The sequence below is a fragment of the Tenebrio molitor genome, chromosome 9 (genome assembly GCF_963966145.1).
Source record: "Tenebrio molitor chromosome 9, icTenMoli1.1, whole genome shotgun sequence".
NCBI lineage: Eukaryota > Metazoa > Arthropoda > Insecta > Coleoptera > Tenebrionidae > Tenebrio > Tenebrio molitor.
The window spans coordinates 9,243,881-9,259,795 of record NC_091054.1 but is presented as its reverse complement, the minus strand read 5'-3'; the positions used below and the strand labels follow the sequence as shown (position 1 = coordinate 9,259,795).

Below are 15,915 nucleotides of genomic sequence, written 5' to 3'. Positions count from 1 at the left end.
TTTGAGAATTAAAAATCTTCTGGAACAATGAAAATTAACGAATGCTTCTGAGAAATCGATTTTAAAGCAATTTTACGATTTGAGAATTAGGAATATCGTGAAATTATGAAAGCTTAAGAATATTTTCAAGATTTGAGGATGAAGAACATTTTAGACTTTAACGAGTTCCCACTTGAGTGGTTTTTGATATTTGTTTGGAAAGTCTTAAAGAAGGAACCCTTCAGGCAATTATGTAACGCTCACGAAAAAATAATATTTAATAGAGTTGTAAGACCAGAGAGTTAAGTGATGTCAAAAGTGTTGAAAAGTTTCTAACATGACTTCAGAGATCTTAAAAATCAATTGGGAAATGCGAATTTTATTCCGAAGTTGTGGAAAACGAAAGATCTTTAATAAGAAGTAACGATTTCTTGCATTAGAAAAAGGAGGTTTAGAGCTGATGAGAAAACTATCTTGAAAACTTCCATCGGTTGAGCACTTCCCAAACAGCAGTTAACTTCTGAAGTAGTAAGCGCAGCTCATTTAACACTTCCTGGATTCATTTAATAACCGCTTGATTGACTCCATTCGAACGAGGAATAAGTAAATGACGCTTAATAAAATCACATCCCATTAAGAGATTACCACTCTAATCAAAGTTTTTGCACTACCGCCGCCAACAAACCCCTAGATGCGAAAAACAAGGAAGTGGCAAGTGCATTTTACTCACTCACCTTATCACACTGCTTGTGACAGCGGCGACCTTGAACAGTGTCATAAGTGATTGATTAGAACCTGCGAATCTTTGATCCCACTTCTGAATTTTTAACCAGCCTCTCGAAACATTTTTTAAGTGAACGTAGCACAACGCGAGCCCAAAAATAAATCAAACCCGGTCATTATTCTGTTATTATAAAAGTTTTTCGGTTGTTGGTGCAATCAATTTCCGCCGTATGTCAATCGGAATTGCCTAAAAACGATTGATGGATGGCGAGGGCGAAAGGGACGGGTGGGGGCGGTGGCAAGGTAACACTGCAATTACGGCCGGGTAAGTAGCGGCAATTAGTGGGGGATAGTGCGAAGACAACGAAAGAAGGGAAAGAAGAAGAGATGGGGGTGAGCTAGGGGATGATCTGTCGGTGGAGACAAAATGAAACCGCCCCTCTGTTTGTAGTTTTTGCAGCAGCCGCGTCAGCTATTAATTAATATTGTTAGAATGGTCGATTCTCCAGGATCAGTTTCCTTTTTATCCTCATCCTTACACATGTCTGGAGGAAAATTGAATTTTCTCCGTTTACCGAACGACGTTAGCGTTCCTGAAATCCATCTCGCGTTGACCCTTGACATGCGGTATGACGGCACAAATAAAGCAAGAGACGAGCAATTTTGGCAACGTTTATTTCCAGACTTACAACGACATTCATTTGGGTCTCGCATGAGGTATCTTAAAGGCGAGCGCCCAACCCACTAGTAGCAGTACTGTTATGGATATTACGATGATGAGGATGCCCCAAAGTAGCTCCCGAACGGTCCAGAAGTCGTCGTTTTGGAGTGAATCTTTGGGGGTGGCGGGAGCGTGAACGTTGGGAACCTCCGCCGCCTTGTGGACGCGCAAATCCACCTGGACGGGTTGATCAGTACCTTGGTTTTGATTCTGGAGGTTGCCTTCGGTGTGGGACCATCCATTGGTGTTCTGTTGTGCCATTTCTGGTCGATCTGAGGGCCACCTTCGCCACAAAACAAATCACTCCAGCGATTATTGCGCCGCTCTGTTATCTAATCAAAACGTTTGTCTGGCTGATAAGATCGCTCTCGAAAAATTAGATGGACTGATAAAGCATATTTTATTAATTATAATATCAACAATGAAAAAGGTTATTATAAAAATATACCTACTAATCATTACATGAGCATCGTATTGTTATAAATTAACACCCGCTGGGTCCAAACGGACCCATCATTCCAACGAATCAATTACTTTACTCTATCCCTGTATCTATGGAACCTGATGATGAACCAACCGAAACAGAAACACATCGATTTACATTGAACAGAGAGTTGGGCCCGGAGAGTAGCAGAGTTGGACTTGATGGGGGCGGGGATGGTCAATCTATCCCGTCCAATCGAGTGCCGACGGAATTTTGAAAAACTTTTACTTATTTTAGTTTTTGAACGAAATTAAATCGCGGGGTGTGCTCGATTATGTCGAACTGGACTCAAGATAGATCGAGAAAAAGGATGCGGCGGAGGCGGCGAACAGGCCGAAGGCGGCGATTACGTACAAAGCGAAGTCGACGAAGAGCGAAATTGAAGAAAACACAACGGGAGACTGAAGTGAAGAAAAAACGACGAGATTTCGTCGCTCGCAGAAAAATTTTAATCGAGCGATCGTAATCGAATAATTGACTGATTAACTAGATGGTTACGCAAACAATCGATTAATCCACACTTAAGGATGGATGAGTCGATCAATTAAAGTCTTGCATCAAGGGAGGCAATGTAATTTGATTTTTTTTATCAATATGGTGTTGAAATAGTAATTTATTTAATCAGTTCGTGTGTAAATTGGGCCTTTTTTCTCACAAGTGGGTCATTCGTTTTAAAGGCCCATGAATGCCATCAAAGGCCCAATTTACACACGAACGAGTTGAATACAACAGTTTTTTGTTCGACGAGCCGCTTAAAATCTTTAAAATTAGCTTGACGTTTCGTTTTGACAAGTTATCAAAATCCGTTCCCACAAGAGAAAATTCTCAAATTCTGACAGTGTCGAACAAAAAATTTAAATTGAAGATAAACGTCATTTAATTTGCAATAAAAAGTGCAGATTTTGTAAACGAGACATTTAAAATTGTTTGCCGCAGAAATGTGTGGATATTGAAAATTGATTGCATGTCTAGTGAAAATGAAGAAAAGTCTTGATAATACGTCAATTTGTATTGACCGCATAAAAAGTTATGACATGTTGGTAAATAGAAAATAAACCTGGTGACAATATGGAGACAGTGTATCATAGACACAGTGTATTCGACAGGAGCGCCATCTTTGAAAACCTAGCCGCCTATCAAAGCTCTGAATAGAAATCTACACTATGAAGTTTAAAATGGTGCGTAAAGATGGCACCACTGACCTCAACTCACGCCTTAAGAGTCCTCAAGAGTCTCAACGTTTAGTTGATTTGAACTGTTATATTGACAGTTGATAATTGTTATCACTTGTGGTGAAACAACTTGAGAAGGGAAGGATGGTAGGTCACTTGCAAGAAACATTTAGTTTAAGTTGTGTTTTTTGTTCATTTTCTTCACGCTTTGCTCTTTTGTTGTTTTCGCCAATTTCGTCCCGCCTGCGGCGGCGCCTCCGCCCGCCGCCTCAAAAACACCACCATTCAACAATTATACACATTTCTAGAGAAAGAATCGAATTTATTTCCTGTCTTTATCACTGGCCCCGTCGCAGATGGCCTCCAGGAGGTGCCCCTCGACGAGCGGCGTAGACTGCACCGACGAGCTGGTGATCTCCGTGCTGGGCGACTTGCCCATGTCGCAGTCCGGCGACTTCTGGTTGTTGTTGAACATGAACGAGTTCCTCCTCAGCCCCGCCTGGTTCTCCACGATGCTGACCAGCACTTCGGTGGAGCTGCCGATGGCCATCGCCGGCACGCTCGCCAGCCCGATCTCCGTCTCCGTCGTCTTCATGGGAGTGGAGTCCGGCTTGGGGGAGCAGTCGCGCGGCTCCGACCTCGACTCCCGATCAAAAGTCGGCAGGTAGCGCGGCTGGAGGGGGAGCACGTCGACGCTGCCGGTGGTGGCGGGGCGCGGCTGCAAGGGCAGCATCGCGGACACCGACGACGCCGGTTCGCTCTCCACTGCAAAAGGAGGCGGTCAAAGAGACAGATGCAAATCGGCGGCGGCTCACCTTGGAGACTGTAGGGCCCGTTGTGGTGCAGCACTGCAATGCTGGGAACCGAAGGGCCTTGCAAAGCTAAACCTATTACATTCACACCGTTAACATTTCCTATAAGGGAGAAGAACAAATTGTCACGGTTAGTACACTAATCGATGGGGGCGGGAGGTTCGTGGCCAGGAAGGATCGTTAGTTTGCCAGGGCTACCGGACGGGAGAGGGCGCTACGCGAGCGTTACCTAGTTTGGCGCCGCCGAATGCGTCTTTGAAAACCGCCGGGTGGTGGTGTTTTATGGCGTTCATCCGACGGTTCGTCACGTTTTCTATTTTTTTCCTACGGGGTTGCTCTACTGGAAGGACTCTTCGCCGCTGCTTCGGCAGCTTCGACCGGGCCTAAACAAGTCAATTCAACTTAAGTATCTCAAAACATACTTAAACACTCCCAACAGTGTCATTCCAAACACACAGCTTTATCTCTAGACCGACCCAGGTGTTTCATTAAAAATTTAGAGCTTATCGAGTGATATATCGTCCAATAATCATTTATTTCCCCATATTTGTGGCCTGTAATTTGTACCACTTGTGCTTCCCAGGAGTGATTAATGGTCAATGTGCCGCTACAGTCGCACAAAACTTTTGCAAACCACGAAAATAGTCATTACAAATGTTTCTTACGTCGTCGTTGGTCGTGACATTTGCCACCTGCAATCTATAACGTAACGGTACTAAACTCAAGGTCAATTGATTCTTGGTTGCATAAACACAAGGAGCTATAAAGAAAAAACTTTCGCAAATAATCAAAATCGAATGACAACACTATATAGTTTCGTGTGTTCAGTTGATTAGAGCTGTCAAATGTCACATTCACAACCCGGAAGAGAACGTTCGTAATAACCGTGGATGAATTTGAAACTGTGTAGAATTAGGTTTGCAGCTTAGAAAAAAACATTGCTGCCACTCTAATCTCCGTGTAAGCCAATGAATATTAATGAGCTGGTCTGAAAAAGCTCATTAGATTTTATAATCGAGTCTGGATCGTCTTTGAGGCGTCGTTCCGGCGTCTCTGCGAAATTTTTCCGTCCCGGGGGTCCCCTCGAGGCGATAAAACTGGCCCAACTCACCTGAGTGTGGGAATAGAACATGGAAAAATTGGAAACGATCACCGGAACCGGAAGTGCAATCGTCAAGACTCCCGCGAGGGCGCACAAAGCCCCCACGAACATCCCGGCGTAGGTCTTCGGTGCCATATCTCCATAACCGACGGTAGTCATGGTGACGATGGCCCACCACAAGCCTTCTGGAATACTTTTGAAGCAGTTTTTCGGGTTGTCCTGCAACATGCGCCTTTTAGTGTCTCGGCGCCGCATTAATTCCGCCCACTGTTCGTAATTTTAAGAGAGATTAGTGGTGCTCAACTAATGAAACGTCGGAGGAGTGTAGTGTGTTCGTAAACGATAAAGCGAATAGGTATTAGGCATACAAGGAAAAGAGGAGCACCGGGGATTACGTTCGGAGTCTGCCAGTTAAGTCCCGCTTATAATAAGTCGGAATTTGGTTCAGAGACGAACTTATTAATAGGACACGCGAGCGGAATGGCTCTATTCAGCTGTGCAAATTTCCTTAATGGGATAATCCGACTGAAGAGTAAATATGCGCCAGTCAAATGACTTTACAAATTCGGGCAAAAATGACACGAGATTCTTACACTTTTGACAAATCGAGAACAACTAACTGGAGAAACGTAAAAGTTTTCGATTCACGATGTGGCGAAGAACCAAGAAAGTGAATACCACGTTGTTAATTATCCTCCTGAAATTATTACACGTCGTAATTTCAGTCGAACACTAAACTTCACCGGAAGTACGCTTTCAGACAACTTTCCGGATACAAGCAAATCTACGACTGCTCTAATAATACATATCCGTTAATTTATTGGCTTCGCTGCGCCACGATACCAACTAATCACCACGATTGTCTAATCGGCAGATCTGAAAAGCCAACTAAACCATCAAGTTTAGGAAGTCAAAATGGTGAATTTGATTTTGCACGTTAGGCAACCAGTTAAACGCGAGTGTTTATAAAAGTGTCTTACCTGCAGCTTTTCGGCGTAAAATATGAGACTGGCGAAGACGACGATCCCCAAAACTAGAAAGAAGACCAAGAGGGCGAGTTCTTTGGCCGAGGCTTTGAACGTGTGGATCAGAATCTTCAAGCCGGGCGAGTGGCGCGTCAGCTTGAACAACCTCAAGATCCTGATGATGCTGATGAAGTCCACCAGTTGGGACTTCGTCTTGAAGAGGAGGTTAATGTCGATGTAGAAGCTGAGAGTGGCTGCGAAGTCTATTATGTTGACGGGCGACTTGACGAATTCGATCACGTGCGGAGCCACCTGAACAGGCAGAACACGACGACGGTTTATCGAAAAGGAAAGTGCGAAGAATTCATTAAGACAGCCGTTCGCATTTTATTCCACTCGTCCGTTTTGATAATTCGACGAGAACTGTTTCAGCTGGGGGTATTTATTTCGTTTCGGTAATGGAAATGTGTTTTTGCCCGTCTGCTTTGTGCATATTTATAAATAATGGACATTTACATAATGGAGATGAATTATTTAAAAATTGTTTTTGAATTTTTTCCAAGCACTCTCGGAGTGCTTGGAAACACGCTAAATTATTCATTTGTTTATGAAAGATTGCAAAATCAGGCGGAGGAACTGGCGTTGGCGATTGCTAACTTCACGGCCTGGGTGAAAACAGTGCGGCCGGTAATAAAGTTCCGGACGCGATTATGGCGCCCTCCCGTGTCATATTACGCGAAAACACAACCTCGGGGCTTCCCGTTGAATCAATAAAACGTCCGAAATCCTAAAACTCGATGAAACTAGACGAGAAACTTGAACTGTCATAAACACGCCGTCGCTGCAACAATGAACTTCTGCAACGCGAAATTACAGTCTTATCCGCACTCCGAACCGGATGCTCTCTCGCCGCGGTGGATGCACCCTCGGGAGACAACCAAGACGGGAGAGTCTTCGTCGTCCTTTTGCCCGACTCCACACTCGTCTCAGATGCTTAAAAATATCAAGGAATCGCGGGCGTCGAGACATCTGTTTTACATCGAAGGGCGATCGATTAGGCGTTGTCATTGCCGATGGAAATACAATGCAAATTTAACAGATGCAAATGTTGGATAAATATCAATCACAAAATGCGAACCGACCAACTTTCATAAATAATTCTCTGTCTATATTCTGCTCGTAAAACGTCGATTTTGTTTGAGAACGGGCGCGTTTCCTAATTTATGGCGTGTAAAGTACAGGTGATGGGGATTTTTGATGTAGATCGGGCATAAAATAAATTCGAGCGCCCTGTTAGGACCCAATATTGCACTTGACGCTCAAAAAGAGTTTATCGCCTAAAAGTCTACACAACATTAAGTTCACTCTCGAAGATTTACGGTTCGATTAATTTATGGCGCCTGCTTTAATAGAACTTTCGGATATGTATGGAAAATTAATTTTTTGATGCTTGCGCAACCGGCACAGAGCTTTCGTAAATGATTCGTGCATCCAGTGAGCTGTGAAATATTAAAATGGTGCTCATTTGCCACTTATCAGTAATAGCGGACGATTTAAATATGTCAACTGTCACTGTAATTGACAAGTCATTTTAATTATTTTCATCTGTAAACAAGTTGTTTCGTTATTTTTGTCTCTGCGCTTTTTCATTGTCAGTTTTTACAATCTAAAATAACAAAGGAAACAGTTTTTTTCAAAACTAAACTGGTGAAATAACATCAATTTAAAACGTGAGTTGTAAGCTTGGGATTAAAACATTTCAACTTACTGAAGTTGTGTTTATTCATTTTGGATGAATAAAATAAAAACTTTTTACTTTGTAACCTAGAAACTCCTACAATTATGAATAATTAATACAATAGAAAGAGGCGAATCAAATCAACGCCTACTTGGATGCATTAATCATTTATATGAGGAGCTCCTGATTGTTATGCAACCAACACCGACCGATTCAACAATATCTTATTTTGGCTCCTGATTGTTATGCAACCAACAGTGCTGATTCAATAAAATCTTATATGTAGCCCCTGATTGTTACGTGCCCAACAACACCTGTTTTCATCCAGCGCTCACGTTTCGTTATGATTTTGGCTTGACGCGATGGCCGCATTTGTTCGAGTGATTTACGCTTATTCATTTCACCTTCCCCATCCCCCGACGTTCCCTTTCTAATCCTTTCCGTCGTTATAGACACATAAATCTCGCCCCGTCAAGCCACCTAATTTAATTAAACACCTGTGCAAGTTCTCTTTTGATTTGGAACAGGATTCCCTTTGGAAAAGGTTTGTTTGCCACCGAGCTACCCCTTTCGGGAGCCGCCCCGCGCGAATTACCGCCGACGAGTCGCCGACGTAATTTTCTTGGGAACGCTAACATCACGAGAATTTTAACGTGTCGGGGTGTTTTTGCACGTCGCGGGGGTGCCGACAGCACAACAAATGCGTCGGGGAATGACTAACGTGCGTCACGTTCGCGCCGACCTATTCAAATAAACTATTTTGTGTAATTAAACATGCATTTGTCTGGTGAAATGGAAGCTTCTCCGGATTTGATTAATTACCGGAACGGTGTTTGGTCGCCTTTGCTTAAACGGGGATGGAATCTAAATTCATTAACATAATTGTTAGCGCTACCTGGGACAAAGGGGAGGTTTGCGCGACGAGTTTGCTTCCGGGACAATCCGGATTAATCGAGCGACCCCTTTCTGAACTGTCCGTTTGCAGAAGGCTTCTCGAGTGGTTTTTATTTTTTAGGAAAAGGGGGCCGATTTGCCTGCTTACTATGAGCCTCACGGCGAACTCGAACGTGAACCAAGCGTTGCAGATATGTTCGACGGTGAGGAAGTAGGGATGGGGCTCCGAGCAGTCCTTGTCTTCGGTGGCGTTCCTCTTGACGGCGTCGCAGTCGACTCTGAATCCGCGGTGCGTCTTGAGACAGAAGGACAACACCGACGCACAGATGAAGAAGACCGAGGCCCCCGCCACTATCTGTAACAACCCAATCATCAGCAAGATCCATCACCGTCGCCGCCTCCTCGCGAAGAAAAAAGCCGTTCATGCAGACTTTTATTAATGTTTACCCGTTGAATTCCCGAATATGAAAAGAAAACAAGCGTTAATGAAGTTGTTTTTTCAACAGGTCACTGCGCCGCCATCATTTATATTCGTTTGAGTGCGATTCGTATGGCTGACGAACCGGAATGGGGCTATACTTTTCAATTTGTCCATAATTGGAACGATCCGAAATTCATAAAGCGGCGTCGCTTTGTTTATTGGGAATTTTCCAATCGCAACCCCACGGGCCCAGCTATGATTTTTTCACGCGACTCGTCGACGCTTTTTTTTATCAAAAAAACGCAATTTTAGGGGATTACGAATTCACGAGGGAAGCCGCAACACAGATCGGTACGGATTTTACGCTCCCCGAATTAAAAGAAAACTCTCGACCGTTGGCAACACTCACACCTGTCAATAGTGTCAACGTGACAGTTGCGCTAAAGCCGCGTTCACGCGCAGAACGCGGTCGAATCGTTCTGGGACCTGGGCAAAACAAAAATTGCTCTATCGTAGAGTCGGTTACGGTGAAGGTGTCAACAAGAAACGTCCACTTGACACTTTTTTAGGCCGGGAAGTGCATTAGATTTGCAATTATGCCCCACGAAAACTCTCGACCGCGCCACGTTGGCAACAGTGACATCTGTCAATAGTGTCAACGTGACAGTTGCTTTAAAACCGCGTGCACGCACGAAACAATCGTGTTTAAATCATGCTGGCGAAAAGAAAACTTGCTCTATCTCTACGTCGCTTCCGGTGAAGGTGTCCACAAGAACTGTCCACTTGACACTTTGTTAGGGCGAGAAGTGGATTAGATTTGCAATTATGCCCTCTAAATTAAAATTAACTCTCAACCGCTCCACGTTGGCAACACTGACATCTGTCAATAATGACAGTTGCTCTAAAGCCGTGTTCCATCGTGCCTCGTTCTGGCTAGAGTGGGTTGCTCTACGTCGCTTCCGGTGAAGATGTCCACAAGAACCGCCCACTTGAAACTTTGTTAGTGCATTAGATTTGCAATTAAAACGTCACACAAGGAGTTACGGTGCGTTACGCAGCGTCGCAACGTCGGAAATGAAATTGAGCGTGACGTTTTGATGCGACAGTGGGGATGTTATGTCTTTTGCTCTTGCACTTCTTCGCCCGTTCCTTTGACTACCCGAATTGAATCTGCGAGGGTGTAATTACAGCTCGCGTTCGCCCCCTGGCGGGGGGTTTCGTTATTAGACCGCAATATTGTTAGATGCGAAATTGGGGCCCGCTCGGGGCGGATCAACTCGAGACGATCAATTTGGGTGCGGCGAAAGATGCGAAAGAGCAGGTGTATGGACAGTTTCACCGGAAGGGTTAGTCAGATTAGCAGCTAGGCAGTGCACTAGGTCTACTCTACTTGAGTGAAAAAGTAGTATTGTTAATAAAAATCCAATCACATTTCGGTGTTGCACGTTGTTCGGCGGTACCTTTGCCGAGGAGGAGGAGTAGGGTTCGTCGAAGAGGGCCCAGATCTTCGGCTTCAGCTTCTGCCAGTTGGTGAGCGTCCCCGCGAAGTACGCCTCTTCGTAGCCAAACATCCTGGCCACCTGTTCGTCGCTGGGCCGGTCCGAGTCTATGTCCAGCTTGTCCAGGATGGCCAGGGTCGCCTGGAACAACCCACAGGTTGAAATGTCGCGCAGGTGGGCGCCCACGGCTGTTTTCATAAACATAATGAAACGCACGCTCAGATAAATTTCGGGATAATTAGATGTGCGCAATTAAAAGTTTTCGAGTAGAAAGTGGGACGCGGGATCTTGTTTTAAGCGACTTAAACTCAGTTTCATGCTTTGCTGAACGTATTTCAGGCGGTTCGCGACTACGACTGCAATCAGCAGACGTCGTTGGGTAGAAGTGGCGATTTTCGTTGGATTTTAAAGTGCGGACGGGTTCCTTTGCTGAATATCGCTCGGTCTGCTCCTCTTGTTTCTCTCGGTACTTCGATAAATTCGAGCCGAATTGGAGAGAATTTCGCCAGAGTGGGGTTTTACGGATGTTTTAAATGCTTTTCTTTCCGTTGTCAAGTTACATTTTTTCCAGGCCGCACAAAGACTCGACGATGTTGTTTATGGGAGAGATGTTTTATTAAAGCAGGATTCAGGTCGCATTCGCTTCGTTACAATTTTTTAGAGTCAAATTCACTTTTACATTTTTCTCGCTAAATAATTCACAAAAAAAAAGTGTGTGCTTAAGACCGCACGACAGAAGTGAAAACTTCTACATATGATGCTCATTACTGATTTTAAGTAATATGTACCTACCTATTCTATAAAAAAAATATATCATTATGGATGACTTGGAGGAATAAGGAGCAAGGCATAAATAATTAATATTATTTAAATCCAATGCTGTTTTTAAATAAACACCAAAAATCTGTATTTTTCAATAGAAACTGCTTTTAGAGTCCGCTTTGAGAGGTACACTCTAGCAAAATTTGTGAGGTTAGGTTTGGATGTTTAAGTTTTATTTTCTTGACGATGATATTGAACACAACACAAGTTTTCATAGCAATACTCTGTATTATGATAATTTGTCTATTTTCCTCTTCACATTTTGCTGCACAAATTTTTCCAATAGATGAATTGTTGAAGCCATATAATTGAGAATTAGTACGTATTTAGGATTTACGTATTAAATCCTACATTCATCTGTAAACTTACAATATTTGTCGTGTCTTTATCGTTTATATTATATAAAACTACACAGGGTATTTCACGAGTCATAATGAGCCTGACGGAATAATAAATTCAACCCACAATACATTTTCAAAAAAAAAACGGACATTTTAATTTCAGTAGCCAGCTTTTTTCGGAAATGTAATGTGGGTTGCATTTTAAATTACGTCAGGCTCATTATTACTCGTCAAATGGCCTGTATGTACAGGTGTCTCAGCTTTCGAGCCTAATATCTCAGTTATATCTAGTAAATTCAAAAAACTCCTGGACTGTCAAAATTAAATTTTAAATAAAATGCTTGTTTTGACTGTAATTGAATATAAAAAAAATTCGCTAAAGTGTACCGACATCAAAATCTAGTTATAAAATATAAGTATATAGATAGGTTATGTTTTCGTTTTTAATCATTGAACTAAAAATGTTTTGAATCATTCATTGCTTCGAACACAAGTGAAATGCAGAAAACTAAATGAATTAGAGCAATTTAATAAAGTTTATAAAAAACATGCGACAAACTGAAAACAGGTATCTAACAAATTAAACAACAACCAAAATCATCCAGACCAAAATAAACTAACATGTTTCATTTATTCAGAAGAAAAGTATTCAACATTTGATTAACACTTATCTCTCCAACATTTTGATTTGTGAATCACAAGAACGAACACCAATTCTTAGTTAACAATACTGGAGCGGCTTTGGCACAAATTTGTAATTTCTTTCCGCTATTATCACTTTTTTGTTTGTTCCTCATAATAATTTCTTATGGCCCTCTTCTCTCGCGCCAGTAGAACCACCCTAGTTCGTTTTGAACTTTCCATTTGAACCTTTTTACAAAATACACTTAAATAATTTTGCAATTTATTTGACAATGTCAATTTAAACAAATGAATAAAATAAATTAAAAAATCATAGATAACAACTGGGTAATATGAAAATAACTAGTGATTTAACCAACCTAATAACTGCAATTTTGATTTTGACAGTCCAGATGTTTATTGAATGGACTTTATTTGCCAACGGATTTTTATGAAATTTAAAATGCAGATATTTTAGACCGTGAAGGTTCAATTAGTAATAATAAAATTACCTCAAGTTAAAAAATGTAATTTTAACACATGTTTCCTTTATCGAAAATTATGCGCGATTATTATTAGATTGTTAAACATTAAAAAATAGGGGTCTACACAAACAATTAAGTAAATCACTTGTCTGATTCAACGAAAAGATTAGATTTTGTCGTTAAAAATTTAATGTAAAATTTGAAGGTATTTGAGCAGCTACCTTTTGAAACAATTGATGATTATTTGCCAAGCAACATTTTGTACACCCTTTAAAGTCTATCAAAATTGTGAAAGTTTATTGAAAATACTCTAAAAATAAACTACAGCGGTAGAAATTTCAATATTGTTGAAAAAGGAAAAAAAATTTGCCTATGGAGAGTGTCGTAAGAACTTCAATGACACATCACAGTTCGTTTTCTCGTGGAACACTATCCAAATGTAGGCTTTACAAAATGTAAGGTTAAGAGAACCGTCAATTTATTTGAAGACACAGAAAGCGTAGGTGAACTAAATTACCTTGCTAAAATATCCCGATTGTGTTTTGGTCCTTTATGGAAGAATTAAAGCATCCAGTATAATAAATTACGTCCAAATGTTGTCTTTAACTTTGTAAGTGTTTGTAAGGTTAGCAAGATAAACGTCAAATGTGTCACCTGCATTTGTGCGAAAAGGGGTGACCAAAATTCAGCGATAGTGCGCGTTTGTTTCATACGTGTCTACGTTTTTGCATTTGTAGCCCCGTTTAACACAGTTTTTTTCTTGCAAACCAGACGTTTTTCAAGGACGAGTTTTTCTCTACAGCATTTTTTATTGACGATTAATTTTTTATGTAAATCTTAATTGATTCAACATTTTAAAAAGGCATGTAAAAATTACGTTTTTAAGACTTGGGTGATTGGATTAATGGGATTTTATTCTTCACCGTCTAAGATATCTACATTTTAAATTTCACAAAAATTCGCTGAAAAATAACTGAGTTATTACTTATTAGGCTCGAAAGTCTTAGCTGAGACACTCTGTTCTGTATATACAGTTACTCCTGCAGCTCTGCACTTTAAAATTGACAACTGACGCACAATTGATTTTGGCTTGCCGTGTCGCTGATCTGCGGACGATTGAACTGCGAACGATTTTCGCTTGTGCTGCGAACGATTTTACCGTGTCGCATGAAAATAATTCACTGCCCGGGAATAAAATGTATGTGGCGCGCCTAAAGAAGTTTTCACTTCAAAAACTGTCTTCCTCCTAATTGCATTTATTTTGTGAGTATGCAACCAACAAAACAACCCCAACGGCCAATCTAATTTGTCTTTGGTAGGAAATTCGAATCCGCTGTCATTAAGTTTCTGAAGGTTTCATTTTCATAGACCAAGTTTCGGGGGCTGAAAACACAATCCAGTTGCGCTAAGACGTCTCCTAAGATGAAAATTTATTCAACCAGTATCGTTTTTCACGGCATTAAAATTGAAAGGCCTCTCGTGTATTCCGCGTACGGTTTTATAATCTCCCACGTAATCACGTTAAGCATCTCTGCAACATAAAGGCGCGCCCAAATAAAATAATTTCGCTTGGCTTCTCGAGATAATGTAATTTAAGAAGCCACCACTTTGTATCCCAAATTGGCAGCACCGTCGTCTGCATTACCAACCGATAGAATTACCACAAACATGTCGATCCGGTTCTTTTGCACCGCACCGACCGAGCAGACATCCCGATCGATCGATTTCCCGAAACGCCGCAATTAGAACAACTCCATCGCGCCACGAGGGCACTCCGGGGACCCCGTCTGGCGGATGATGCAAATCCGGAGCCGATCCGGAAGATTATTTATAACTCACCTGAGTGTCTCTGTGGATGCTGTACGTGCTCCAGCAGCACGGTTCCACTTGGTTCGAGTCCAACCCCCAAAACTCCAACTCCTCCTCGAACAAAGGTCCGCACACATTTGTCGGGTAGTGCAGCTTTCCGGTCCTGGAACCGACCGGATTAAAAACGAGATGAATTTATGGCGCCGAGGATGTGGGGATTTGAATTATACACAGCGGGGGTGGTGTACCGAGCTGTGATAAGATTCGGGGTTGCCACGAAATTTTAACTATTCAAAGGGTGCGCCACCACCGGGAGCTCAACTTACTTTTAAGATATTTTATTTAATTTTGACTTAATTTTTAATTTCCACAGAGCTCTTCTGCATCACAACTAGTTATACAAGTCTGGTGCTAGTCCGAGATCCCGTGCGTTTTGTTATGGAGGTTCGTCTCGCGATCCAAGGTCATTCGACTGATTTTACATAGAAGCGATACAACAGCATTTTTGATTTAGAAACAAGACCAAAAAAACTGGAGTTGTGTAGGTTCTAGTAAGATGAGTTTTGTGTGCTTCGAGCTGTTCAGACAAAAAACCGAATACGTATTGAGTTGTGGTGGAAGAATGAAAATAATATTTGTAATTTGAGTGAAAGAGTTGTTTGCGGCGAAGTTTGACTGCTATCGTGGTGTTTGCTTTGAAATTCGCCTAAATGGAAGGAAACTTAATATATTAAAGTTTGAAGTGCGCCCCGAGCGCGTCGAAAAACCAAATACACTCCTCGACGCGGCCATTCATCGTTTCGTCATCCATCACGTGCACTTCGATAGAGCGCCCCGAAGGGAAATTGCGCAATAATTAGGCAAACCGGCTCGGCTGCGCCAATGATTAATCGAAAAATGATGAAAAAACCGCCCCCACCTGTAGTAGTTGAGGATCTGGGCGAACACCCCCGGGTGCCTGTCGAAGAAGTACTCGTTGAGGATGGGGTCGTAGTTGGCCAGAGCTTCAGTCAGCCTGCTGAGCCTGGTGGCGGGAATCTTCTTCAGAGTGGCCTTGTAGGTCTCATAGCGGATGCCGCCAACGTTCAGAATGATGCGGTTTTCCCCATCCATAACACCATTGCATCCTCAGTGGACGCACGCGGGGATTCTCACTGCTCCATCCTCCTGAAAAAGGACGATCACAGTGACACGGATTCACCCGGATCTGGTCGACCTGCTGAAATATTCAAGGATTAATTTCGAGCTGCAGGTTTACACAGGACTGCAGTCGGAATTGAAGCGGCGGAGCCGCAAGAGGATCAAGACCATTACGAAATTGGGAAGT

The 15,915-nt window shown here is 42.3% G+C and overlaps 1 protein-coding gene and 1 long non-coding RNA gene across 6 annotated transcripts in view; one reads left to right on the top strand and one right to left on the bottom strand.

The window, feature by feature from the left end:
• The first annotated feature begins 62 nt into the window (after positions 1-62).
• Positions 63-1,884, top strand: LOC138137893 (uncharacterized). Its single transcript, XR_011161911.1, has 2 exons — positions 63-1,095; positions 1,154-1,884. It is a non-coding gene; the product is annotated as an uncharacterized lncRNA (long non-coding RNA).
• Positions 1,359-15,915, bottom strand: part of LOC138137886 (potassium voltage-gated channel protein Shaw-like) — a 60,819-nt gene continuing 46,262 nt past the window's right edge. The window contains exons 2-11 of one of the 5 annotated variants that reach the window (XR_011161908.1): positions 15,508-15,755; positions 14,619-14,751; positions 10,442-10,651; positions 8,739-8,945; positions 5,974-6,270; positions 5,003-5,212; positions 4,121-4,274; positions 3,895-3,993; positions 1,876-3,844; positions 1,359-1,755 (exon numbers count right to left, since the gene is read on the bottom strand). Coding sequence is in view for 4 of the 5 variants with exons in the window: in XM_069057473.1 (XP_068913574.1) it covers positions 3,402-3,844; positions 3,895-3,993; positions 4,121-4,274; positions 5,003-5,212; positions 5,974-6,270; positions 8,739-8,945; positions 10,442-10,651; positions 14,619-14,751; positions 15,508-15,701 (1,947 nt within the window). In the remaining variant the exon portion in view is untranslated. Of the gene's footprint in view, positions 3,845-3,894; positions 3,994-4,120; positions 4,275-5,002; positions 5,213-5,973; positions 6,271-8,738; positions 8,946-10,441; positions 10,652-14,618; positions 14,752-15,507; positions 15,808-15,915 lie in introns of all 5 variants that reach the window. The other 4 variants (XM_069057473.1, XM_069057472.1, XM_069057475.1 and 1 more) reach the window with 4 other exon arrangements.